General features: G+C 38.9%; 3 protein-coding genes, 3 long non-coding RNA genes and 1 pseudogene across 10 annotated transcripts; all 7 read left to right on the plus strand.

Annotated features, from left to right (window-relative positions):
* The first annotated feature begins 610 nt into the window (after nt 1–610).
* On the plus strand, nt 611–5,561 carry LOC104438227 (annotated as a pseudogene).
* Nucleotides 5,562–6,893: 1,332 nt separating this feature from the next.
* On the plus strand, nt 6,894–9,522 carry LOC120291396. 4 transcript variants are annotated; one of them, XR_005549405.1, is made up of 7 exons: nt 7,296–7,310; nt 7,385–7,444; nt 7,528–7,600; nt 8,086–8,194; nt 8,318–8,443; nt 9,119–9,336; nt 9,430–9,522. XR_005549405.1 is itself a non-coding variant. In XM_039308681.1 (6 exons), the coding sequence occupies exons 1-4, from the start codon at nt 7,031–7,033 to the stop codon at nt 8,175–8,177; spliced, it is 501 nt and encodes a 166-aa protein (XP_039164615.1). In that variant the 5' UTR covers nt 6,894–7,030; the 3' UTR covers nt 8,178–8,210; nt 8,318–8,443; nt 9,119–9,183. The 4 variants fall into 4 exon arrangements, 2 of the variants coding, with proteins under 2 accessions (XP_039164615.1, XP_039164614.1); XM_039308681.1 differs by lacking the exon at nt 9,430–9,522 and having other exon boundaries at nt 6,894–7,306; nt 8,086–8,210; nt 9,119–9,183; XM_039308680.1 differs by lacking the exon at nt 9,430–9,522 and having other exon boundaries at nt 6,894–7,306; nt 9,119–9,183.
* Nucleotides 9,523–9,613: 91 nt separating this feature from the next.
* LOC120292268 lies at nt 9,614–10,189 on the plus strand. The gene is made up of 3 exons (XR_005550060.1): nt 9,614–9,822; nt 9,918–9,981; nt 10,112–10,189. It is a non-coding gene; the product is annotated as an uncharacterized LOC120292268 (long non-coding RNA).
* A 1-nt stretch (nt 10,190) lies between these two features.
* On the plus strand, nt 10,191–10,930 carry LOC120292270. Its single transcript, XR_005550061.1, has 2 exons — nt 10,191–10,289; nt 10,678–10,930. It is a non-coding gene; the product is annotated as an uncharacterized LOC120292270 (long non-coding RNA).
* Nucleotides 10,931–17,181: 6,251 nt separating this feature from the next.
* LOC120292120 (probable 2-oxoglutarate-dependent dioxygenase At3g49630) lies at nt 17,182–18,126 on the plus strand. The gene is made up of 2 exons (XM_039310026.1): nt 17,182–17,360; nt 17,507–18,126. The coding sequence occupies exons 1-2, from the start codon at nt 17,277–17,279 to the stop codon at nt 17,768–17,770; spliced, it is 348 nt and encodes a 115-aa protein (XP_039165960.1). The 5' UTR covers nt 17,182–17,276; the 3' UTR covers nt 17,771–18,126.
* A 228-nt stretch (nt 18,127–18,354) lies between these two features.
* On the plus strand, nt 18,355–20,335 carry LOC120292121 (probable 2-oxoglutarate-dependent dioxygenase At3g49630). Of its 2 annotated transcripts, XM_039310028.1 has the most exons (4): nt 18,355–18,603; nt 19,372–19,428; nt 19,759–19,954; nt 20,262–20,335. In XM_039310028.1, the coding sequence occupies exons 2-4, from the start codon at nt 19,408–19,410 to the stop codon at nt 20,267–20,269; spliced, it is 225 nt and encodes a 74-aa protein (XP_039165962.1). In that variant the 5' UTR covers nt 18,355–18,603; nt 19,372–19,407; the 3' UTR covers nt 20,270–20,335. The 2 variants fall into 2 exon arrangements, with proteins under 2 accessions (XP_039165962.1, XP_039165961.1); XM_039310027.1 differs by lacking the exon at nt 20,262–20,335 and having other exon boundaries at nt 19,759–20,188.
* An 899-nt stretch (nt 20,336–21,234) lies between these two features.
* On the plus strand, nt 21,235–22,677 carry LOC108958436. Its single transcript, XR_005549758.1, has 3 exons — nt 21,235–21,425; nt 21,516–21,574; nt 22,349–22,677. It is a non-coding gene; the product is annotated as an uncharacterized LOC108958436 (long non-coding RNA).
* The last annotated feature ends 4,415 nt before the right edge of the window (nt 22,678–27,092 follow it).

A 27,092-nucleotide genomic window follows, 5' to 3' on the forward strand; every position in this document is an offset into this window, starting at 1 on the left:
TCAATTTTCGGTTCAACCTGAGGAACCTGTTTATGTCAATTCTTGGGTAGAATTGGCGATATTGATGTTGGAACTAGGAACCAAGCCAATCTTAGGCTGGTTCTAAGTTTGTTGAAGTGGAAATCGATCGATTTTCCTTAAATTCAACCTTAAACCAGTTTGTCTAGACTAATTCAATACGTTCGTGGGTTGAATCAGTCTTGATGCTGACCCTATTTGTATTGACGCATTTTATAGTTGCATTACATAAAATAGAGCATTAAGACAACGACATCTTATCTAATGAATTAAATAAGAGATTTTAAAATACTAATTGTTGATATCCTTCAAAAATCTTTTCATTTGAGATAAGGCCTTACTAGTATGTAAGGGCAATGGAATGGCTCTCCTAGAACCTGTGTTTTTCTTAACTATTCAAAAATGAAGTATCACAAGAGTAAATTAAAAACAATAAACATGCATGTAAATATAAATATTTTAAAGGTCTTTCCAATTTTAAGATCCATTTATTTCGTATAATAAATTAAAAAATATTTTCTTAAAAATGATTAGTTATACCGAATGGAATAATTAGACAGAAAAAATGCTTTAAAATTTATAGAAAGCATTAAGACGGGGAACGAGGGCATCACCGATGGCCGCATGCCTTTGCCGATTCTTTATTCGTCCTACGCCGTCGTTTTCTCTCGTTCTTTTTCAGCCACTTCTCATCCAGCACCTGCAACTCAAATTCCCGTCCGGCCTCGATCATCGTCGGTCGTCATCATCACCGTGAAATCAGTCAGGCGAACGGGACGGCGAGCATGGATGACGCGAACGCCGTCGACGTCGCCGGAGTTCCGGCTTCAAGTCTCAATCTTATCGACCTCTCGAGCTCCGATATCCGACGGTCGGTTTCCCTGCTCAAACAGGTCTTCGATTCTTCCGCCTTTTTCCGCTATTTTCAGTTCGATTTCCGGTACATGAAACCGAGGAAACCGAGGTTTTTTTTTTGAGTCGAGAGGGACGCTGACGGATGAATCCAATCCGTTGGCCTCAGGCGTGCTTGGATTCCGGCTTTTTCTACGTGATCAATCATGGAGTCAGCCAGGACTTGATGGAGGAGGTGTTCGTCCAGAGCAGGCGGTTCTTCGGTCTGCCTTTGAGCGAGAAGATGAAGCTGCTGAGGAACGAGAAGCACCGAGGCTACACTCCTCTGTTCGATCAGGTCCTCGACCCTGCAAATCAGATAAACGGTTTGTGTCTGATCATCTTGCTGAAGATTTTACTGCTTAAAATGGACATAGATGAATAGCTGGTAATTTTGATAGCTTCTTGGAATCAGGTGGTGGTTGAGCAGCAGGTCCTAGAAAACGAAGATGAATTAGTTATTATTCCTATTTTTGATTTTATTCTTGGAGAGAACTGACACAGAAGATGGAGCTAGTTGTTCGAAGTGCTAAGCTCTAAGACAACGTTTTGGCTGAAACTTATTATTACCCATCTGCTTATCATCTGCTGAAGATTGTTCGAGCAGTAATGAATTTATTGACGTTTTATAGGAGATTATAAGGAGGGATACTACATAGGAGTGGAAGTACCAGAGGACGATCTCGTGCGCAGAAGCCTCATTTTGGACCAAACCTCTGGCCTTCTGAGGGTAAACTGCTGTTTAACGTAATTTCTGTCTGACATAAATCAGTTGTTGATTGTGGATGTTTATTTTGGTTTCATTGTTGTATTTTGACTAGATATATTGCCAAGATGGAGGCAGGCGATGGAAAATTTCATTGTCAAGCATTGTGAGTTTTTACTATAGATGATATGGAGCAATTTTGAAGGTGGCCTAATGGGAGTTAAATTGCCTCTGACTTCTGAACTGAATATGCTCTCTTGGTCTCTCATCCTGTGTTGGCCAAAGTAAAACTCTTCTGGTTATTTGTAGTGGCCGATTAAACAATTTTGTGGGGTATTGTTCCAAAGCTACTATGCTACAATATGAACCACTTATTTTTAGCCGTCGAAATTTACCATTAATCACACTGACCAAGAGCCTCAACGCAAGTGTCTAATTGCTTACAATGGGATGGCTGATATTACATTCAATAGGGTCTCCCACTCTAAATCATTTAACTTTTAGATCCAAGAGTAATGCCTAGATGATCTTTGTGGCAAGATTAAGTGTAATTTGTTGCTATAAACAAAGCATGGTAGTCAATTTCGTAATTTTTTTTTATTTGTAAATGTGCACACTCAGAAATGTGGCAAAAGTAGTTACAAGGATCATTGCTCTAGCACTTGATCTGGAGGCTGATTTTTTTGAGAAGCCAGAAATACTTGGCGAGCCTATTGCGACCTTGCGCTTGTTGCACTATGAAGGTTGATTTTACTTCAATAAACTTTATATTAAACCCTGCAAATTTTTCTTCTCATCCGGTGGAAATTCTTTTCTTTGTTTAGGTCTAGTCTCTGATCCCTTTAAAGGAATATATGGAGCTGGGGCACATTCGGACTTTGGATTTATTACCTTGTTGGCAACAGATGATGTCCCGGGTCTCCAAGTATGAAACTTTCTCCTATAAAACTGTTGGTGCAGACTTTATGCCTAGTTATAATGCATGAAACTTTTTGAACTTATTCAGATTTGCAAGAACAAGGATGCTAAACCTCTGAAATGGGAATATGTGCAACCTATGAGAGGGTAAAGCCCAACTGCATTACAATGGTGAATTTGAGATGATTATGTTAGAGATCTCATATTTAGAGTAATGCTTTTGGTGGAAGATCATCATGTTAGGATTTATGTTCTTATGATTCATGGCTTACAAATATAACTTGCAATAACTTTGTTTTAATCTTGTACTTGTGGTTTATTGGGGAATGTGCACTGTTTCCCCTTATACGCATGATTAAAAGATTGCTTCATGTCAGTGTTAGGTGGAATATTACCCCAATACTTGTGACAACTTTTTGACAAAAAATGCTTCTTTGTCTGACCCCCGATCTGCTACTATAGTTCTTGATTGTACAAAGGCAGCGATATTCTAGTTTAGAGAGAGTAATATTGTCAGATGGGCGATAAAGATGGATTTCCATTTATTAACTTAGAGAGGTGCCCTCATCCACATTTATATTCCTTTCTGCAATTTGCATCTAAGTGTACATATTAACTTCGATCAGTTTAATCCTTTTGATGCCTTGCTGATGAACCTCCCTCCCTCCCTCCCTCCCTCCCTCCCTCTTCAAGAAAACACTCTTACACACATTCTCACAATGGTATTCCACCATTCTTTCCTGGTTAATTTTGAGCAGGTCGACAGTCATAGAACTACCATGCATCATATGCATTTTAAAATTACTTATGTAATTACCCTCTTTTAGTTGTTTAGATTATTGCTTAGATTCAGTTATACATAATCATCACAAATACGGAACAGAAGAATCTCACAGTAATCCTGAAAAGTAACATTCTTTCTGTGACTATTTTGTACAGAGCATTCATAGTGAATCTTGGTGATATGCTAGAACGATGGAGCAATTGTATTTTCAGGTAATATGCTTTAATAACAGTCTATATAGATAAATTGGCAAGAGGAAAGCTTTGAACATGAAGGTTGGAGATTATCTTATGGCAGGCTACTATATATTGTTAACCTGTCCCAAACTCCAACAGAATTTCTTCTGTTGCACTCTCTTGGCTCTTTCTGATATCAGTGGCCCATTAGTAGCAAAAGAGCATCTACTCTTGACATTGGTCAGGAAAATTTCCATGTTAAACACGGTTGTTGAAGATGGTATGATATTTTGGTGACCTACATTAATTTGTACGCGGAGACGAATTTATGAATATCAAACAATAAATTTGCTATTCTAGTGCTTTTATTATCACTCAGCTCTTATTGGTCAACTTTTGGATACTAAACTTTGCATGTGTTCTGGGATCTCTGATGACAGAAACAGCTTAACATGCATTGTCATCATGCACGAGAACATGTTTAAATGATATATGAAATGAGCTTTTTGCTTGAATCTAGTTGGTGTCCTGCTATTCTCTATATTTAGCAAGTCATTCTCTATTCTTTCTCTTTTTGAATTTGAGTCGCTGCTTCTTTTTTTGCTTCATTTTGTCAAATCTATACTTTTGCTTTGCTTTTGCAATCAGGTCCACGCTCCATCGAGTTATAGGGAATGGTCAAGAACGGTATTCTGTAAGGCCTTCTCTTTCCACCCACCCACCCACCCACCCACCCACACACACACACACACAAATATGCATTTCTCCTCATCTTTTGAAATATTCTTCAGATGCCTTTAAGAGAACTTTTAAGCATTGTTGAATGTATTGAAAAATTCTGATTGATTGGTGACCCAAGTCGTGACTACTCCAACCAGAAAAAGGGCAGTTGAAGCTGATCTTGGATAGTTGTAAGCTGATTCAAAAAAAAAGGTCCTAGTTTTGAGATCACGATCTAGGGGAAACTCAGTTGAACTTGTGATCATACTCTTAGGAAATTCTTCTCAACTTGAGATTATCGTCAAGGATGATCCACATTAGATTTTGCAAAAGAAGCCTAATTGTTTTGCCTTCCCTAGTTAGCATCTTTCATTCATTACGTTCTCCATTCTTATTGACTTCTTTTGCTAATATTTCTGTTAGAAAAAGATTCTATTTATGCTCATGTTCTCACAAAATGCAGATTGCCTCCTTCCTGGAGCCTAACCATGATTGTCTCATTGAGTGCTTGCCAACATGTATGTCTGAGGAAAATCCTCCGAAGTGAGTTGTCTTATGCAAATTAGTTACTTTCCTATATATCAACAAGATACCACAATTCTACTTCATCTCTTATCAGTTCTCAGTCCTAAGAGCTAGTTCTCCTCCCCAATTTGAATGTCTTTATGCATTGTGCTTGGCTGGCGCTCTGCTTTGAATGCATGTTGAAGTGGATATTGCATATCCAAGGATCATTCAAGCACTGTTAAGAGGACTGCATCAAGTTTAACTCCATGTTTCATGAGGAAAATATGTTTACTCGTGAATTAGGCATTGACCTGTCCCAGATTTGATGAATTGAAATGATCAACCACATGCTCGCACACTCTCTTTACAGGGTTGGATCTTTTTCGCTCAGGAATTTGGGCGCTGCATATAACATAGCTACTCCATTAGTGATTAGACATGGTGCAAATTAGCAAATTTACACCAGCATGGGATCCTAAGTTTGTTCAAAATTGCATCAATTTGCAGGTTTCCGCCCATCCAGTGTCAGACCTACTTGTCCCAAAGATTAGACGATACTCATGCTGATTTAAATGTATACAGAAGGGAAGGAGCTTAGAGTTTGCCATCCAGAGTGGAAGCCTGTCAACCCGCCCGGTATACTTTCAGAACTCGTACGAATGGGCATAATGAACTTAGAGAAGAGCTTCCAATGGGGTACCTACATCATATACAACCAATAATCTGTTTATGTTTACGCATGGAGGCAATAGTTTAGCCGCTTCCGCCTTATTTTGCCCCTAAATTAGCTGTTTGTACATGCCACACTTTAAGAAAGGAAATGAAAAGGAAATGCCACACACGTCTGAGCACCGACTCTCCTGCGATTCAACGGATGGGTCTGTCAGCTTTTTCCACGATAGTTACATAGATTGCACTGTGCATGCAACTTTCTGCGTGCTTGACAAGATTTTTCTGGACGAGGTGGGCGTGTTGCTGCCTACAAAGGATTGAAAATATAACGGGCTGAGGAAGAGAGACCAAAAATTTCCATGTGGATGGGACTATGAGCAGCATTGGCAAGTGCATTTACCGAGATCGTGAGCCACTTTAGCCACGTTGGCCTCTACTTGCCAAAAATCTTTCTGAGATGTTTCCAAAAGATATATAGATCAGTTCCTCCTTAAAACTCCTGTGACTCTTGACTATCTAACGCTTCCGCTCTGTTAAAACACAGAAACATGCTTTAGACACACAGGCTTGGCTCTCTCTCTCTCTCTCTCCCTCTCTCCATAGTTTTGAAAGTATGTGTCAACGTGTAAACGTAAAGAATGGTCATAGACATGGATGAGGGCATTATTTGATAGTTAGTCTTTCTTTACATTATTTTCCTTTTCCTTTTCCTTTTTTTTTTTTTTAATTGAGACAACCATCTGGTACATTTTGGTAATGAACACTAAGAATAGATCGAAATTGGTGAACCGTCTATTGATGCATTCAAAAGACTCTGTTCATTATGGAGAGGTTAATCTTTTTAGCATTTGTTGATGTTTTGTTGGCTTCCCTATTGATATTTCACCCAATTTGGGCGAGGGTGAAGGAACGGGCTTTATAGTTTTACAATTTAAAGTCACCATGACACGCACAAAGTCCGTATAATTTTCTTCATCAAACATCAACTTCATAGAATTGTTATTGGTGACATATTTCATTTAAATTAGGGTTAATACTTTGAAAACCTCAAACCCAAGACACCCGACAAATTTATCAAAACTATTTTTTTTTTACCATAAAAACTCTAAATTGGTGCAGACATTCTTGTGACAAATTTACCCCAACTGACCATAAAAATCCTAAACTGGTACATTTATGATAAATTTACTCCAAACTAATTTATTTGACCGTAAAAAACTCTAAACTGATAAATTTGTGACAAATATACTCTCCGCTAAATTGTATTAATATCACAAAAAAATCACAAAAATTGTAAACTATGACAAATGGAAAGAAAGATACCAATCAATCATCACACGCCATTTAACTTAATATTTTCGACGGTAGAATTTAACAAAACTAATCGGTGAATTTTACAAAAGAAAGGTGAGCTCCTGGTTAGGTAGAATCAGGAACCGGAACTGGTCCGGTTAGGGCTCAAAACCCCCCAAATCAAAATTCACTCTCACTTCTTCCACACGACACTTTTAGTTTTCACTCACAGTTCTCTCTTCGCCCGTCCGTTCTCCACCTCTGCTCGACGCCACCGCCGGTCGCCCTCGACGCCACCGCCGCTGATCTCTGCTCGACGGTCGAGGCCACCTCCGCTCGCCCTCGATGGCACAGCGGCTGACCCCTGGCTCGCCGTTTGCCCTCGACGGCACCGTCGCTTGCCCTCAACGCCACCGCTCGCTGATCCCTGCTCGAGGCCACCTCCTCTCGCTCTCGACGGCACCGCCGCTGACCTCTAGCTCGCCGCTTGCCCTCGACGCCACCGCCGCTCACCCTCGACGCCACCACTCGCTGACCCCTGCTCGAGGCCACCTCCGCTCTCCCTCGACAGCACTAGCGACTTGTCTCCCAGATAAAGCAGGCCGAAGGCTGCTTCTCATAGTGCGTATGACAAGATTCTTGCTAAGTTAAGATTCTCTAGAACACGCTCAAATCAGGAATTGAAATCTGTCTTTGCAGGTATCCTCATCCGCAATGACTTTGACCCTTCTTTTTGTGGCCGTGGCGTTCTATATAGAGGTCAGTATCCTATTAGTACAACCCCTTCTTTTTTTTTTTTTCCGATTATCTGCTTTTCTGAGGCATGTTCTTCCATATTCTAGAGTTCTGCTTCAGATTTCAGAAGACTCTCAATTATACAGCATAATGGGAATATTGTCGGTTGTCGGGCTTGTGGTATGATCATTTATGCTCACTGTCTGTACTTATTCATTTGAAACATGGGTGTTGAATTCTTGGTGATTATTCTAGCCTTAGCTTCTTGGTTTCTTCTAAGCTAATGGTGTCACAAAATGGTAGATTGTTAAGTTTCTAAAGAATCAGTAGTACCATATACGAGTTCTGGCTATGAATATAGCATTTACAGCACAAGTTGAACTTTTCTCTGCAGAACTTATGGAGTCATGAATCCATTTTTATCTTCTCTGGTTTTTTTCTTTCATTGTGTCATGACGGGTTACTTGTTGACAAGAACTCGTCCATTAAAGCCAGTTGTTTGATGCACCTTTCGCTTTTATGCTTTAGTGGATTTGTAGTAGGTCAGATCACTATGGAAGATGATTTATGATCGTCATCTTTGTTTTGTTAGTATTGTCTTTCAAGTCTAGTACATCATACTTTCATAAAAGGGGGCCTTTGACAGTTGAGGCTTTTTTGTGCAGTAGCAAATATGGGAAGGACATGGATAGATATGAAGAATACAGTAAAGCCGTACCAGCAATATTGGTGGCTGCTTTCACTCTCTCTTTTGTGACAAAGCTCAACTTGCAGGTTATGCCTTTCCCATGTAATGCTGCCATTCCATTTTCTTTGTGACTCATGATGCTTCTTGGTCCAACATAAAAGGCATTATACATGTGGCAATGGGATTGACACGTTTTTTTTTCTTATCAGGAGAATATGCACTTGATAGATTATGTCATTGCAAGCGAATGGGTTCAACCTCAGTGGCTGAAATTTTTGTTTGCCTTGCTTTATAACCTCAGCATCCTCTTTTACAGGAATAAGCAAGTAGAAGAGGTCAGTGGAAAAATGTCTTTGAAAAAATTGATAGCTGAAAATGACAATTTACTTGCTTTGCCCATAACATGTTGAAATGTGATTGAGCGACAAACATGTAATTTCTCTATGACGCTGAGATTGGCTTTGCTTATCATGATGATTTTACCCCATGACTTCATAATTACTCATTCGCTTTTCATAAGAGTCATGTATGCGATTCTGACTTGTCTGGAAGTTTTTCTTTTCTTTTTAATCTCGAGTTGAGGAACGTTTATATTAGGAACCATCGTAAAGGCAATAAGTGCCCCTAAAGTTGCTTATAAGTAGAAATATATTATGTGAGAGGAGCCAAGATGTCTGTGTTTAACAACAAGGACATCAATTTTTGAGGCAGACATATTAACAAAGCATCCTATTGTTTAATCAACGCTTGAACTTTGTTGAGCATAATGCACTGATTAGCTGCAAAGAAGCTAATTGTGAATGAAACTAAGGGCAATGCTGTTATGATGAGTAACAAGCTAACAAGTTGATCAGTTATGCCTATGTTCTTTGTTTAATGATCACTTCTGTAAACTTCGTATGGTTACTTTCTGCAACTTACAGTGCTGTGTCTCTGAATGATTTGTCAATAATCTATCCACATCCATTATATTACAAGGTATCTAAAAGACATGATTTTTCTGAATGCAGGAGCAAGGATTTGTAAGGAATGGACATGCTGATAAATGGGAAAGGGTTCACCAAATTCGAGATAAGTTTGAATATGATAGAGAGAGAATCTGTGCAAAAAGATGGCTCCTCCTCTTGTTACGTTACTCTCTGCAGAACCAGAGATACAGTATGTTGCCTTAAGAAATATCAACCTCATTGTCCAAAGGCGGCCTACTATTCTCGCCCATGAAATTAAGGTTGATCCATTTAGTCTTGCCAACTCTAAGTGACCCATATTGGGTGCATTATGAGTAAGAAAGGCATGCTTATTGATCTCTTGTCATTGCCAGGTGTTTTTCTGCAAGTACAATGACCCAATTTATGTGAAGATGGAGAAGTTAGAAATCATGATAAAGCTTGCTTCGACAGAAATATTGACCAGGCATGGAAACTGGAGCATTTAACCTGTTGAATTTGCTTGTTTACTCAAAATGGTTAATTTTATGTTGTCTTATTAACTAAATGCTGCAGGTTCTGCTGGAATTCAAGGAGTGTGCTATAGAAGTACATGTCGATTTTGTTAGAAAGGCAGTCCGTGCTATTGATCGCTGTGTAATCAAGTTGGAGAGAGCAGCAGAGCGATGCATCAGTGTTTTGCTGGAGCTGATTAAGATTAAAGTCAATTATATGGTTCAAGAAGCCATTATAGTTATTAAGGACATATTCAGAAGATATCCTAACACGTTAGTCTTGATATCTGTAATTTTTGGAGTACGTGAACTGAAAAGCAGTTCCATTCATCTCTTAATTCTGTTTTCAACTTTTTTATGTTCTACAGCTATGAGTCCATTATTGCTACCCTATGTGAGAGCTTAGACACTCTTGATGAGCCATAGGCCAAGGTACTCTTTAAAGTATCATTACTCTTTTAGTGTAACAACCATGTTATATGGACACTGTACATTTAAGCTTCCTTGATTCATTCTACTCAAATTTTAACCACCTTGTGCCTCTCCTTTTTTCACTTGGCAGGCATTAATGATTTGGATTATTGGCGAATATGCAGAAAGAATTGACAATGCTGATGAGCTGCTGGAGAGCTTTCTGAGAGTTTCCTGAAGAGCCTTCACAAGTCCAGTTGCAATTATTGACAGCGACTGTCAAATTATTTTTGCAGAAGCCAACTGAAGGCCCGCAGCAAATGATCCAGGTTTGACCTCCTCCATATTTATATGTATCGACATGTCTGCCTATCGTCAGTTCATTTGTTTTGTTTGTCAAAGTTTGGATATGTTATTTGGGATGCTGCCTGTAGTTGTTCCTCATTCATTTTGAGCTCATCATTGCTGTTTGGTGACACCTTTTAGCACTCCCTAGCCTTATAAGCTGAATCCTGTTCGTGAAATAATGAGTCATGGACATAGTTGATTTGGCGATATAACTTGGGAACAAAAAGAGTGATAGACAAAATAAGTAAAGCGAGTGTTAAGATCTGAACTCATATGCTCGACACCATGTTAGGCATGGGGTTTATCTCCTTTTTGAAGTTTGTAGTTTGTATTGTATCCCTGAATTAGTGTTTTGTCGTCTTTTATCAGATTGGTTATCTCGAATGCTGCAAGCAACGAGGTTTTGCAAGCTGCTTTATCTAGGCATGCCCTCCTCTGAAAGGGGAAGATTACTTGTTTTATTGTCATCCTGAAAATCAGAAAACACCACATAATCAGAAACTGCAGAAATGGTTTGTCCCATTTACCTTTCTCCTTCTACAGTTGTCTGTTCATCAATTTGTTCATGTACATGCCTTCTCAAAAGACTATGCCCATCTTTTTCCCACTGATTATTCTGTTATTCTTTTTTTTATGCTTTTGCTCCCAAGGAACTATTTTTGGCAATTTATGGAGATAGGAGCTTTGGTTCTTTCCTTCTTCGTTATAGTTCAAATCTAAAAATGAAAAAAAAAAAAAAAAAAGGAACCTGTTGGAACTTTGGAACCGACCCCCGGAACTCGTGACAGGTAGGTTCCAGTGTTCTGGTTCCAACGGTAGGTTCCAAGTTCAAAAAATGAGGAACCCGTACCCGAGGGTAGGTTCCGGTGTTCCGCTAACTGTAAGGAACCGGGAACCGCTCACCCCTAGTCACAAGTGTATAAGTTTGGGGTAAATTTGTTAAAGGTATATTAGTTTAAGGTTTTTTGTGGTCAAAAATAATTTTGGGTAAATTTGTCACAGTGTACCGTTTTGGGTTTTTGGGGTATTAACCTTTTAAATTAATAGATGAAAGGATGACAAAAAGCATATTAATTATATTACAGATCTAATTAAACCAATTGAAAGTTGCGGGAAGATATTTCACATTAATCAAAAGTGATTTAATTGAATTGATTGAAAGTTCAAATATGACATGAAGCATAGATAAAATTTGACAAATTACTTGTAACATAATCTCTTCCAAAAGTAGGAACTTTCAATCAATTAACTTCCCAAGAGACACTTGGTATTGCCCTCTTGCAGGAAAGTCACGGCCGGTTATCACAAAACCTTTTCACATTCGTGCCTTGGGAGAATTGGTCCAAAGGTCCATTTATACACTCAAAGAGTTGAAAGTAAGTGACGTAAAAGAATGGGCCATGGACGTGATTGAGGGACATCATTTGATAGTTAGTCTTTCGTATATTGTTTTTTCTTTTTTTCTTTTTTTGTACCGATTGAGACAACCATTTGATAGGTTTTGGTATTGAACACTAAGAATAGGTCAAAATTAGCGAGCTGTCTATTGATGCAATCAATAGAGACTGTTCATTATGGAGAAGTTCATCTTTTAGCATTTGTTGATGTTCTGGCTTCCCTATTGATGTTTCGCCAAATCTGGGCGAGGGCAAAGGAACAGGTATTGTAATTTTACAATTTAAAGTCACCATGACATGCACAAAGTCTGCGTAATTTTCTCCATCAAACATTAGCTTTATAAAATTTTTATCCATGACATATTTCATTTATATTAATAGATGAAAGGATGACAAAAAGCATATTAAATATATTACGGATCTCATTAGACCAATTGAAAGTTTAGAAGATGTTTCACATTTAGCAAAAGTGATTTAATTGAATCGATTGAAAGTTCAAATATGACATGAAGCATGGATAAAATTTGATAGACTACTAGTAACGTTATCTCTTCTAGCAGTAGGAACTTTGAATTAGTCAACTTCCCACGAGACACTTGATATTGCCTCTGCAAGAACGTCACAACAGTTATTACAAAACCTTTTCACATTCGTGCCTTAGAGCATTGGTCCAAACGTCGTTTTGTACCCTTATAGAGTTGAAAGTAAGTGTGAACGTGTAAACATAAAGAACGGGCCGTAGACATGATTGTAGGACATCATTTGATAGTTAGTCTTTCTTTACATTGTTTTTTTTTTCCCTAATTAAGACAACCATTTGATAGGTTTTGGTATTGAACACTAAGAATAGGTCAAATTAGGGAACCATCTATTGATGCAATCAAAAGAGATTCTTTCATTATGGAAAAGTCCATCTTTTTAGCATATGTTAATGTTCTATTGATGTTTCGGCTCGTCATCCTGCTCAAAGAACTTCAGATCAATTGTCTCTCCTCCACTTCAAATCAATGATGGAAGTTAGCTCGACGAACACCATCAAAGGCGGCAATTGGACGGTGGAAGCAAATTTCTGCGAATGGATTGGTGTCGCCGTAGCAACCGAGTAGAGAGTCACAACTTTAGACCTCTCGCACATGGGTCTCCACGGAAGACTCCCTATCCAAAGAATCTTTCTCTCTTGGCTTCTCTTGATCTCTGCAGCAACAATTTTTATGAAATAATTCTGATAGAAATTGGTCATTTATGCCGCTTGAAAGAACTTATGCTCTAATTGAACCAGTTCGAAGGAAACATTCCTCCTATCTTAATCCAATGCTAGAACCTCGAAGTCATGTCACTCGTGACAAACAGGCTAACGGGTGGCATACCAAGAGAATTCGACGCCTCCCTAAGTTGCAACAACCGAGTCTTAGCTCAAACGACTTACAAGGTCGAATTCCAAGCTCCCTAGGCAACATATCCACATTGCAAGTCATTATATTGGTCAACGCCACTCTCACAGGTTCGATTCCTTCAGCATTTTTCGATAGATCGCTCACGTAGGTGAATTTGACGGATAATTATCTCTTTGGAACTCTTCCCTTCGATCTTTGCTACCGTTGGCCTAACATTTAGATGCTTGCCCGAATAAAAATCAATTCAGTGGCTTGCCACCAGAGATGCTAACCCAATGCAAAGAGCTAATCATATTGGGGTTGTCATACAATCGTTTTCAGGAAAGCATTCCTCGAGATATAGGCAGCTTGCAAAAGCTGCAAAAGCTCTATATCTCTGATAACAACTTGACTGGCATGATTCCTCGAACCACCGGTAACATGTCGAGCTTGCACACGCTGGGCATCGTAGCTAACCACATTGAAGGGGAGATTCCAAGTGAGATTGGCAACCTGGTCAATTTGCAAACTAATGGGCCTCATGGATAATTTGCTAACCGGTGGAGTGCCTCGAGAGATTTTTAATATTTCGTGCTTTATTTGATGGAAAATTCCCTCTATGGAAGCCTTCCTCGTAGAGATCTAAGCCTTCCGAATTTGGAAGAACTATATCTAGCATGCAATGGCTGTGGCGGCAACATCCCGTAGTATTTCTTGAATTTTCGAACCTAATCATTTTCAAGGTCGGGGACAATCAACTCAATGAACCATACATACCGGTTTGGCAACTTGAAGAGCCTTGAATTCTATAATATTGCGTTAAATCGGCTAATAGAGAGACATATGGTTCGGAGCTCGGTTTTTCTCTCTACTTTATCTAATTGTCCGTCGCGACAAGTCTTGTCGTTTGTCGTTGGGAAGCAACCCGCTTCGTGGCTCCATGCCAGAATCTATTAAAAACTTCTCTATTTCCCTACAAATTCTAATTGCTCCCAATTGTCAAATAAGAAGTCGTGTTCCCGAGGAAATGGGTTTCTTGAAAAGATTGACTTTGCTAGATTTGGGTAATGCTCCAGACAGCAACATCCCATCATCGATCGGACGACTAGAAAGGTTGCAAAGGCTGTATCTTGATAATAACCATCTTGAAGGACCGATCCCCGATGAGATAAGCAACTTGACAAGTTTAGGAGAGTTGGTGCTCGGGCAAAATAAGATATCGGGATCAATCCCAAATTGCATTTAAAACTTTAGCAGCCTTCATATGTTTTCTCATAAGCTTGAATAACATGACATCGGTTATACCATTTAGTTTGGGGCCTTCAAGAATTCATCTTCCTCAATCATTACTCATTTATTTCAATGGAGGACTACCCCTTGAAATAGGGAAGCTAAGAGCTATAGAGAGCATCGATGTTTCTTGGAACCGATTTACTAGTGCCATACCGAGTTCCACCAGAGTTTGAGAGCTTTGCTTCTCTCAACTTGTTGAGGAACTCGTTTCAAGGATCCATGCCACAATCAATTGGCCATCTCGAAGGATTGAGTTCCTCGATCTCTCCTACATTGAGTTATCAAACACAATACTTGAGTCCTTGAAAGGACTTGCATATCTACAAATTTTGAACTTGTCCTTTAATAAGCTATCAGGAGAGATTCCTAATTGTGGACCCCTTGGAAATTTCCCAGCTCTCTCTTTCAATGGGAATGAAGCACTTTATGGAAATGCAATTTTTCAAGTCCCACGATGCAAAGAAAATGGAATGAAATCATCAAGGGACAAGCAGCTCCATATACTATACATTCCAATTTTATTAGCTATACTTTTAGTCCTCGTCATTTACTTGCTTAGAAAGCGTGGGAGTACCAGTAAAGCTTCAGTTTCGATGGAGAACTTGCCTAGAATTGGCCACCCGATGATATCATATCGGGAGCTTTGCTTGGCTACTAACAACTTCGGCGAAAGCAATTTGCTCAAAGGGAAGCTTTAGCTCGTATATAAAGGTACTTTGGCCAATGGGATAGACATCGCAGTCAAAGTACTAAATCTCCATATCGAAGGTGCTCTGAAAGGTTTTGATGTAGAATGCAATGCTTTTCGTATAATCCGACATTGCAATCTCGTCAAGGTGATTAGCACATGCACGAATGCAAATCTGAGAGCTTTGGTATTGCAATACGTGCCTTGTGGGAGCTTAGAGAAGTGGCTGTACTCCAACAATTACAATTTGGATCTCCATTAGCGAGTGAAGATAATGGTTGACGTCGCAATGGCGGTCGAGTATCTCCACCATGATTAATTGGAACCCACGGCACCGCGATTTGAAGCCTAGCAATATTCTTCTAAATGAGGGCCTAGTTGCACAAGTTTGTGACTTTGGAATTGCCAAGATTTTGGCTGAGAGCAAGCTTGAAACACAAACCCAAACTCTCGACACGATAGTTTACATTGCTCTAGGTACATTTGCCGAATATTAGCTAATTCAACCCTTTCATTGCCAATATACTGGTATAATGTAATAGAGATATATTAGCACTTGTATGCCTCTTGATCTTATTACTTATGTCCTAAAAAAGAAATAGATCAATTGCTAATGTTCTTATGCCACAAACTATGATGCTTTCGAGTATGGTTCGAAAGGAAAAGTCTCTTACAAAGGAAATTTATATGACTTCAGCATATTGTTGTTGGAAGTGATTACCGGGAAGAAGCCAACCGTGAAATGTTCAATGCAGATCTCGTTTGAGGCAATGGGTAGATGCAGCAATTCCAAAGAGAGTGCTTGACATTATGGATAGCAAAATCCTTTGCACGAAATATGAAGATCCGACACTTTTGAAATTCAATAGCATAGTCTTCTTGATACTAGAGTTACGGCTAGAATGTTCAAAGGACTTGCTTGAGGAAATAATGGACATGAAAATTGTCATGGTTAAGCTCAACAAGATCGAGTTGTCACTTCCTTGACAAGAAAACAAGTCCAAGAGCAGCTAAGAGAATTTGAACATAGCATTTTCATATTTTGTACTTAGTAATTTCATTTCTATTGCATTGTGTGTACGACTCTACAAGATGATTCTAATCTTCTTTTAAGCTTTCAATTAGAGGAAAACAATTCAAACCCGACTAGATTTGCAATTGAGAGTTTAACTCATGTCCAACTTCAGAAGGTGTAGCGGCTGCCATGTTCTCTAAGTAAAAACTTTGTCCGAGGGTTGGTAGATTTGCCAGTGACAAACTTTATTTCCTTGAAGCTCTACGTCTTCTCGCGTCACGCTAGGCAGAGCCCATGAGCCTTGCGTGTCAAGCTGGGCAGGGCCAAACTTAAGATCCATTTATGGATATTCTTAATTGTCCCTATTTTAATTCGCGCCAAAATTATTTATCCATGATTGAATATTCTTATATATGTATGTAAATAGATATAGATATAGGATATACACTATCGATATCCTAAAAGCATATGTTCCGTCTTAAAATGTCCCACTCAAACAAATGGAAAAAGGCTTTTTTAACTACTTCTGATATTTAACCACCGGAGCAAATACCAATGGCTACCCTTTTTGTATCGACTCATTTTAGTGTTGCTTGTTACATTACATAAAGCGTCAGTTAATGTGTAGGCATTCGTGCATTTTTTGTACTTGGATGAGCATGCATGTAATTCATATGATTGGTGGAATGTGATTAATACGCTTTATGGAGTCATATCGTTCAAACGTCTTTTCATTTGAGATAAGGCCTTGCTAGTTTGGAAGAGCAACAAAAATGGAACAGCTTTCCTAGAATTTGTATTTTTCTTAGCCATTTAAAATTAAATATCACAAGAATAAATTAAAAAGAATAAACATGCATGTAAATATAAATATTTTAAAGGTTTTTCAAATTTTAAGGTCTGTTTATTTTGTTGAAAATAAATGAATTATTTTTTTAAATGATTATTTATATCGAATAGAATAATTACACAGCAAAAATGCTTTAAAATCTGCAGAAAGCATTAGGATGGGGAACGAGGACTTCACCTGATGGCCGCACCGAATATCCGTGCTGATTCTTTAAACGTCCCACGCCGTCGTTTTCCTCTTCCTTTTTGAGCCCCGTGTCTTCCATCACCCGCAACTCAAATTCCCGTCCGGCGTCGATCTTCGTCGGTCGTCATCATCACCGTGAAATCAGTCAGGCGAACGAACGGCGAGCATGGACGACGCGAACGCCGTCGACGTTGCCGGAGTTCCGGCTTCCACTCAACCTCATCGACCTCTCGAGCTCCGATATCCGACGGTCGGTGTCCCTGCTCAAACAAGTCTTCGATTCTCCCGCCTTTTTCCGCTATTTTCAGTTCGATTTCTGGTACATGAAACCGAGGAAACCGAGATTTTTCGAGTCGAGGGGGACTCTGACGGATGAATCCAATCCGTTGGCCTCAGGCGTGCTTGGATTCCGGCTTTTTCTACGTGATCAATCATGGAGTCAGCCAGGACTTGATGGAGGAGGTGTTCGTCCAGAGCAGGCGGTTCTTCGGTCTGCCTTTGAGCGAGAAAATGAAGCTGGTGAGGAACGAGAAGCACCAAAGCTACACTCCTCTGTTCGATCAGGTCCTCCACCCTGCAAATCAGATAAACGGTTTGTGTCTGAAGATTTTGCTTCTTAAAATGGACATAGATGCATCAGATATTGCCAAGTTCTTGTAATTTTGAAGGTGGCCAGTGGGAGTTAAATTGCCTCAGACATCTGAACTGAATATGCTCTCTTGGGCTCTTGTCCTATGTTGGCCAAAGTAAAGCTCTTCTGGTCATTTGTAGCGGCTGATTAGACAATTTTCTGGGGTATTGTTCCGGAGCTACTATGCTGCAATATGAACAAGTTGTTTTTAGCTGTCGAGATTTACCATTAATCAAACTGACCAAGAGCCTCAACGCAAGTGTCTAATTGCTTACAGTGGGATGGCTGATATTACAGTCAATAGGGTCTCCAACTCTAAATCATTTGACTCTTGGATCTAAGAGTAATGCCTAGATGATCTATAAACAGAGCGATGGTAGTCAATTTGGTAATTTTTTTGATTTGTAAATGTGCACAATCAGAAATGTGGCAAAAGTAGTTGCAAGAATCATTGCTCTAGCACTTGATCTGGAGGCTGATTTTTTAAATGCCAGAAATACTCGGTGAGCCTATTGTGACCTTGTGCTTGTTGCACTATGAAGGTACATTTTACTTCAATAAACTTCATAATAAACCCTGCAATTCTCTTCTCATCCGGTTGAAATTCCTTTCCTTGTTTAGGTCTAGTCTCAGATCTCTCTAAAGGAATATATGGAGCTGGGGCACATTCAGACTTTGGTTTTAGTACCTTGTTGGCAACAGATGATGTCCCAGGTCTCCAAGCATGAAATTTTCTCCTATAAAACTGTTGGTGCAGACTTTATGCCTAGTTATGATGCATGAAACTTTTTGAACTTATTCACATTTGCAAGAACAAGGATGCTAAACCTCCAACATGGAAATATGTGCAACCTATGAGAGGGTAAAGCCCAACTGCATTATAATTGTGAATTTGAGATGATTATGTTAGAGATCTCATATTTAGAGTAATGCTTTTGGTGAAAGATCATCATGATAGGATTGTTATTCTAATGATTCGTGGCTTACAAATATAACTTGCAAAAACTTTGTTTTTAATCTTTACTTCTATTTTATTGGGGAATGTGCACTGTTTCCCTCACATGCATGATTGGAAGATTGCTTCATGCCAATGTTGGTTAGAATATTACCCCACTACTTGTAAATTTTTATGACAAAAATCCTTCTTTGTCTGACCCTGATCTGCTACTATAGTTCTTGTTTGTACAAAGGCAGTGATATGCCAGTTTAGAGAGATTATTATTGTCAGATGGGGTGACAAGGATCGATTTCCTTTAATTACTTAGAGAGGTGCCCTCATCCACATATCCTCTCCTTTCAGCAATTTGCATCTATTTAAGTGTACATTTTGTTCAGTTTAATCCTTCTGGTGCCTTGTTGATGAACCTCCCTTCCTTACTTTTATCACAAACACTCTTACACACAAGCAAACAATGGTATTCCACCATTCTTTCCTGGTTAATTTTGAGCAAGTCAACAGTCATAGAACTACCACGATCATGCGCATTCTACAATTACTTATGTAGTTAACCTCTTTTAGTTGTTTAGTTTATTGCTTAGATTCAGTTATACATAATCATCGCAAATACGGGACAGAAGACTCTCACAGTAATCCTGAAAAGTAACATTCTTCTGTGCCTATTTTGTACAGAGCATTCATAATAAATCTCGGTGATATGCTAGAGCGATGGAGCAATTGTATTTTCAGGTAATATGCTTTAATAACAGTCTATATAGATAAATTGGCATGAGGAAAGCTTTGAACATGAAGGTTGGAGATTATCTTATGGCAGGCTACTCTATATTGTTAACCTGTCCAAAACTCCACCAGAATTTCCTCTGTTGCGCCCTCTTGGCTCTTTCTAATATCAGTGGCCCATTAGTAGCGACGTTGGTGTCCCTGCTTAAACAAGTCTTCGATTCTCCTGCCTTTTTTCCGCTATGTTTAGTTCGATTTCTGGTACATGAAACCGAGGAAACCGAGATTTTCTGAGTCAAGAGGGACACTGATGGATGAATCCAATCCGTTGGCCTCTAGGCATGCTTGGATGCTGGCTTTTTCTACGTGATCAATCATGGAGTCAACCAGGACTTGATGGAGGAGGTGTTCGTCCAGAGCAGGTGGTTCTTTGGTCTGCCTGTGAGAGAGAAAATGAAGCTGCTGAGGAACGAGAAGCACCGAGGCTACACTCCTCTGTTCGATCAGGTCCTCCACCCTGCAAATCAGATAAACGGTTTGTGTCTGATCATCCTGCTGAAGATTTTACTGCTTAAAGTGGACATGGATGAATAGCTGGTGATTTTGATGGCTGTAATCAGGTGGTGGTTGAGTAGCATTTCCTAGAAAAGGAAGATCAATTAGTTATTATTCCTGTTTTCGGTTGTATTCTTGGAGAGAACTGCCACAGAATTAGGAGTTTGAATTGCTAACACATGGCCATGAACTCAAGTCAGAGATATGGATGAAACTTGTAATTACCTATCTGCTTATCATCTTCTGAAGATTGTTTGAGCAGTAATGAATTCATTGATGTTTTGTAGGAGATTAGAAGGAGGGATACTACTTACGAGTGGAAGTACCAGAGGACGATCCTCGTGCGTAGTGGCCTCATTTTTGGACCGAACCCCAGGCCTTCTGAGGGTAAACTGCTGTTTAATGTAATTTCTCTCCAACTTAAATCAGTTGTTGATCGTGGATGTTTATTTTGGTTTCATTGTAGTATTTTGAGTAGAAATATTGCCAAGATGGAGGCAGGCGATGGAAAATTTCATTGTCAAGCATTGTGAGTTTTACTATAGATGATGATATAGAGCCATAGGCATTAATTTTTCTTGCTAGTTCCTGGATGTAAATTTTATTCCATCCAAGTAAAAGATAATACAGAGATCTTCTGTTTCTCTGATGGGGGTATTTTGGGCATTTTCAGTACCCGATAGTCACCATCGTCCCCTTCTATATGTATCAGACATTGCCAAATTCCTGTATTTTTGAAGGTGGCCCAATGGGAGTTAAATTGCTCTGCCTTTTGAACTGAATATGCTCTCTTGGGCTCTTATCCCACGTTGGCCAAAGTGAAACTCTTCTGGTTATTTGTAGCAGCTGATTAAACAATTTTCTGGGGCATTGTTCCAAAGCTGCTATGCTACAATACGAACCAGTTATTTTTAGCTGTCAAGATTTACCATTAATCACACTGACCAAGAGCCTCAACGCAAGTGTCTAATTGCTTACAATGGGATGGCTGATATTACAGTCAATAGGATCTCCAACTCTAAATCATTTGATTTTTAGATCCAAGAGTAATGCCTAGATAATCTATGTGGCAAGATTAAGTGTAATTTGTCAGTATAAACAAAGCGATGGTAGTCAATTTGGTAATTTATTTATTTGTAAGTGTGCACACTCAGAAATGTCGCAAAAGTAGTTGCAAGGATCACTGCTCTAGCACTTGATCTGGAGGCTGAATTTTTTTGACAAGCCAGAAATACTCGGTGAGCCTATTGTGACCTTGTGCTTGTTGCACTATGAAGGTAGTTTTTACTTCAATAAAATTTATAATAAATCCTGCAAATTTTTCTTCTCATTAGGTGGAAATTCCTTTCTTTGTTTAGATCTAGTCTCTGATCCCTTTAAAGGAATATATAGTGCTGGGGCACATTCGGACTTCGGATTTATTACCTCGTTGGCGACAGATGATGTCCTAGGTCTCCAAATATGAAATTTTCTCCTATAAAACTGTTGGTGCAGACTTTATGCCTAGTTATAATGCTTGAAACTTTTTTGAACTTATTCAGATTTGCAAGAACAAGGATGCTAAACCTCCAAAATGGGAATATGTGCAACATATGAGAGGGTAAAGTCCAACTGCATCATAATTGTGAATTTGAGATGATTATGTTGGAGATCTCATATTTAGAGTAATGCTTTTGGTGGAAGATCATCATGTTAGGATTTATATTCTTATGGTTCATGGCTTACGAATATAACTTGCAATAACTTTGTTTTAATCTTGTACTTGCGGTTTATTGGGGAATGTGCACTGTTTCCCCTTATACGCATGATTGGAAGATTGCTTCATGCCAATGTTGGGCGGATTACTACCCCAATACTTGTGACAACCTTTTGACAAAAATCCTTCCCTGTCTGACCCTGATTTGCTACTATAGTTCTTGTTTGTACAAAGGCAGCAATATGCCAGTTTAGAGAGAAAGTAATATTGTCAGATGGGTGATAAAGATGGGTTTCCATTTATTAACTTAGAGAGGCGCCCTCATCCACATATCCTTTCCTTTCTGCAATTTGCATCTAAGTGTACATATTAACTTTGATCAGTTTAATCCTTCTGGTGCCTTGCTGATGAACCTCCCTCCTCCCTCTAACAGAAAACACTCTTGCACACATGCATACAATGATATTCCACCATTCTTTCCTGGTTAATTTTGAGCAGGTTAACAGTCAGAGATTTACCATCCATCATATGCATTCTACGATTACTTATGTAATTACCCTCTTTAGTTGTTTAGATTATTGCTTAGATTTAGTTATACATAATCCTCACAAATACAGGACAGAAAAATCTCATGGTAATCCTGAAAAGTAACATTCTTTCTGTGACTATTTTGTACAGAGCATTCATAGTGAATCTTGGTGATATGCTAGAACGATGGAGCAATTGTATTTTCAGGTAATATGCTTTAATAAGAGTCTATATAGATAGATTGGCACGAGGAAAGCTTTGAACATAAAGGTTGGAGATTATCTTATGGCAGGCTACTATATATTGTTAACCTGTCCCAAACTCCACCAGAGTTTCTTCTATTGCACTCTCTTGGCTCTTTCTAATATCAGTGGCCCATTAGTAGCGAAAGAGTATCTACTCTTGACATTGGTCAGGAAAAATTTCCATGTTAAACACGGTTGTTGAAGATGGTATATGTTTTGATGACCAACATTAATTTCTACACACAGACAAATTTATGAATATCAAACAATAAAATTGCTGTTCTAGTGCTTTGTTATCATTCAGCTCTTATTGGCCAACTTTTGGATACTAAACTTTGCATGTGTTCTGGGATCTCTGACCACAGAAAAGGCTTAACATGCATTGTCATCATGCACGAAAACATGTTTAAATGATATATGAAGTGAGCTTTTTGCTTGAATCTAATTGGTGTCCAGCTATTCTCTATATTTAGAAAGTCATTCTCTATTCCTTCTTTTTTGGAATTTGAGTTGCTGTTTTTTTGCTTCCGTTTGTCAAATCTATACTTTTGCTTTGCTTTGCAATCAAGTCCACGCTCCATCGAGTCATAGGGATGGTCGAGAACGGTATTCTGTAAGGCCTCTCTCTCTCTCCTCTCTCTCTCAATTCTGGCACTCTTAACTCTTTCGTCGGGTGGTCCATGTTGACAATTCAAAGTTTTTAGCACGCATCAGCATCGTCTCTTCATCTTTCAAGCTTTTATGCTGAGGCAGCGGACTAAAGTGATTGACATAAATGGACAGGTTTCCAGCATTGATTGAGAGCAATGTTTTCGTCCGTATGTTCAGTGGCTTCTCGAGGGTTTATGTCATTCGTCCGGTGATGAGGGGATATGCTATGTTCTACGTTTGTGTACTGTCTCCATTCATTTAGTCATTGGATTTGTGCCACGTGACGTCCCTCTCTCTTTCTCTCTCTGCCCATACCCACGGCAAGGAGAGCACCCGATGAACGCCACTGCAGCCGCTGCCGGCGGCAGCCACGTTTCTCTCTGTGACACATGCCCTAGATCTGGGTTTTCTTGTGCTCAGTCCGAGATTGTTAGGATCTCGGCTCAATCATGGATCGAGGACTCGAATCAACCTCGAGCCATCAATAATTAACAGCTGTCTCCCGTCTCTCTCTCTCTCTCTAACACATGCCCTAGAGCTGATCTTTTCTCGTGCTCGGTCCGAGATCATTGGGGACCATGGATCGAGGACTCAAATCAAACTCGAGCCATCAATAATTAACAGCTGTCTTCGCGTCGTCGTTTCTATTGGATTAATCCCATACAGCATCCACAGAATATATTCCATTGTCCACTAGTCCCAATGATTTTTAAGTTGTTGTAGTCCTCCAGGGATCCTAGAAAAGTGCAAAAGCCGTCGAAATGAAGCAATAATGACTTGTTATTGCTAACAGAAGTTAAATAAGTGACCCTACCTCATTAGAAGTTCAAGGCAGTGTTTCAATTCCAGCTGGCTTGTATTATTATTTTTTATATATTTTATGGCTGTTCTAAAAAGATTAAATTATTATTGTGGAAGATTAATTAGGGTGAGGGATCCAATGCAGCAAATTTCTGTTCCTTGAGAACGGGATAATTATGTTTATTTATGAATTTATGAAAAAGAAAGGTGACTTGCAATGTTCAACTTTGGTGTATTCATGCAAAATCTTATTAGTGGGTATGGAGTTTCTGAGCTAATATCTTTGGTTAATTCATTTGGCCTTTTAATGAAGGGAGAAAACATCCCAAGGTTGGTCCCCATTGGCGCCACTGATCACCTCGAGCTGGTCACTGGGCGCTCCTAGTCCTCAAAAGGAGGGAGGGTTAAGTCGAAAGGAGGGTGCGATCGAAAGAGATCACAACAGATTAAGGAAGGATGTTGGGGGGGAGAGAGAGAGATCGTGACCAGGGCGAAAGAGACAACAATGACCAACATAGGGGACCGCCATTGAGGTCGCTTTCCTCCAATGTCCACCATTGTGAAGTTATCGGTGACAGTGGATCCAGGTGTTGACAGCAAAGGTGACACTTCATTTTTGTCAGCCCTTTATATTAATAAGAATAAAATTAAAAAATGATTCTTGCACATTAAAACCCATCATATTTGATTAGATTGTGTCTATTAAAACCCATATCAGCCTATCATATGAAAGCTTGAGCAACCCATTTTCCTACAATCCGAACAAAATGGTCCAAATATGAATTAAGGATTTGTTTGCCACTTCCATCCCATAATTTTTTTTAAGTCCGTAATAATTAATTAATTTGATGATGTCATGTGAAAATGCAAAGTCCGTAATAATTATTATCACCTTTATTGGTGGTTGCAATTTTAAAAATTTTGCTTGTCTGTAATGATTCTTGTCATTGGTGTCTATCCAAAATAGAAAATTGTCATTGGAGGATGATTCCAAGTTTGCAGCATCAAACAACCATGACTCGAAAGCACTAAGTCCACCTTAATTTGAAGTCCAAATTGTCATTGAGTGCAATTGATTTCTTGGAAAAGGCTGGCCACAAATGGAAAATATCAGCACAGCGATAACATGAGGATATTGCCCAATAAAAAGCTCAAGGAAGTAATTTTGGGAGGAGCGAGAGAGAGAAGGAGAGAGAGATTTTGACCGGGGCGAAAAGAACGGTGACCAGCATAGGGACCGCCATTGAGACGTTTCCTCCAATGTCCACCATCGTGAAGTTATCGGTGACAGTGGATCAAGGTGTTGACAGGAAAGGCGACACTTATTTTTAGTTAGCCCTTTGTATTAATAAGAATAAAATTAAAAATGATTCTTGCACATTAAAACCCATCATATTGGATTAGATTGTGTCTATTAAAACCCATCTCAGCCTATTATATGAAAGCTTGAGTAACTCCATTTTTCCTACAGTCCGAAAACAAAATGAGTCCAAAAAATTAATCAAGGATTCTTTTGCCACTTCCATCCCATAATTTTTTTAAGTCTGTAATAATTAATTAATTTGATGATATCACGTGAAAATGCAAAGTCCGTAATAATTATTATCACCTTTATTGGTGGTGCAATTTTCAAAAATTTTTGTTGTCTGTAATGATTCTTGTCATTGATGTCTATCCAAAATAGAAAACCGTCATTGGAGGATGATTCCAAGTTCGGCAGCATCAAACAACCATGACTTGGAAAGCACTAAGTCCACCTTAATTTGAAGTCCAAATTGTCATTGAGTGCAATTAATTTCTTGGAAAAAGGATGGCCACAAATGGAAAATATCCACAGCGATAACATGAGGATATTGTTAATAAAAAGCTCAAGGAAGGGATTGGGGGGAGAGAGGGGAGAGAGAGAGAGAGAGAGATTTTGACCAGGGCGAAAGAGAGAACGGGTGACCAACATAGGGGACCGCCATTGAGATCGCTTTCCTCAACACCCACCATTGTGAAGTTTATCGGTGACAGCGGATCAAGGTGTTGACAGCGGATCAAGGTGTTGACAGCAAAGGCGACACTTTATTTTTGTCAGCCTTCATATTAATAAGAATAAAATTAAAAAAAATGATTCATGCACATTAAAACCCATCATGTTTGATTAGATTGTGTACAATAAAACCCATCTCAGCCTATTATATGAAAAGCTTGAGTAACCCATTTTTCCTACGATCCGAAAAGAATGAGTCCAAAAATGAATCAAGGATTCATTTTGCCATTTCCATCCCATAATTTTTAAATCCGTAATAATTAATTAATTTGATGATATCATGAAAATGCAGTCGTAATAATTATTATCAATTTTTATTGGTGGTTGCAATTTTCAAAATTTTGCTTGTCTGTAATGATTTTGTCATTGGTGTCTATCCCAGAAATGATCGTCATTGGAGGATGATTTCAAGTTCGGCAGCATCAAACAACCATGACTCGAAAGCACCACATCCACCTTAATTTGAAGTGCAAATTTACATTGAGTGCAATTAATTCTTGGAAAAGGCTTACAAATGGAAAATATCCACACAGCGATAACATGAGGATATTGTTAATAAAAATGCTCAAGGAAGCGATTTTTGGGGGAGAGAGAGAGAGGAGAGAGAGAGAGAGAGAGAGAGAGAAGGAGATAGGGATGTTGACTGGGGCGAAAGAGAGAACAGTGACCAAATATAGGGGACCGCCATTGAGACGCTTTTTCCTCAATCGTCCACCATTCTGAAACTATTGGTGACATGAATCAAGGTGTTGATGTTAACAAAAGGCAACACTTATTTTTTGTCAGCCCTTTATATTAATAAGAATAAAATTAAAAATGATTCATGCACATTAAAACCCATCATATTTGATTAGATTGTGTCTATTAAAACCCATCTCAGCCTATTATATGAAAAGCTTGAGTAACCCATTTTTCCTACGATCCGAGCAAAATGAGTCCAAAAATGTATAAAGGATTCGCTTTGCCACTTCCTTCCCATAATTTTTTTAAGTCCGTAATAATTAATTAATTTGATGATATCACGTGAAAATGCAAAGTCCATAATAATTACTATCACCTTTATTGGTGGTTGCAATTTTCAAAATTTTGCTTTTTGGCAATAATGATTCTTGTCATTGGTGTCTATCCAAAATAGAAAATCGTCATTGGAGGATGATTTCAA

The sequence above is a fragment of the Eucalyptus grandis genome, chromosome 3, assembly GCF_016545825.1.
Source record: "Eucalyptus grandis isolate ANBG69807.140 chromosome 3, ASM1654582v1, whole genome shotgun sequence".
Taxonomy (NCBI): domain Eukaryota; kingdom Viridiplantae; phylum Streptophyta; class Magnoliopsida; order Myrtales; family Myrtaceae; genus Eucalyptus; species Eucalyptus grandis.

What these genes read in the sequence shown, in the direction of transcription:
- LOC120291396 (XM_039308681.1), top strand. Translation starts at nt 7,031, where the DNA reads ATGGCACAGCGGCTGACCCCTGGCTCGCCGTTTGCCCTCGACGGCACC. An exon ending in CCGTGGCGTTCTATATAGAG is followed by an intron (nt 7,445 to 7,527) that starts GTCAGTATCCTA and finishes TCCATATTCTAG; the next exon opens with AGTTCTGCTTCAGATTTCAG. An exon ending in TGTCGGTTGTCGGGCTTGTG is followed by an intron (nt 7,601 to 8,085) that starts GTATGATCATTT and finishes TTTTTTGTGCAG; the next exon opens with TAGCAAATATGGGAAGGACA.
- LOC120292120 (XM_039310026.1), top strand. Translation starts at nt 17,277, where the DNA reads ATGGACGACGCGAACGCCGTCGACGTTGCCGGAGTTCCGGCTTCCACT. An exon ending in TCGAGCTCCGATATCCGACG is followed by an intron (nt 17,361 to 17,506) that starts GTCGGTGTCCCT and finishes CGTTGGCCTCAG; the next exon opens with GCGTGCTTGGATTCCGGCTT.
- LOC120292121 (XM_039310027.1), top strand. Translation starts at nt 19,408, where the DNA reads ATGGAGCAATTGTATTTTCAG. An exon ending in TGGAGCAATTGTATTTTCAG is followed by an intron (nt 19,429 to 19,758) that starts GTAATATGCTTT and finishes GTTGGCCTCTAG; the next exon opens with GCATGCTTGGATGCTGGCTT.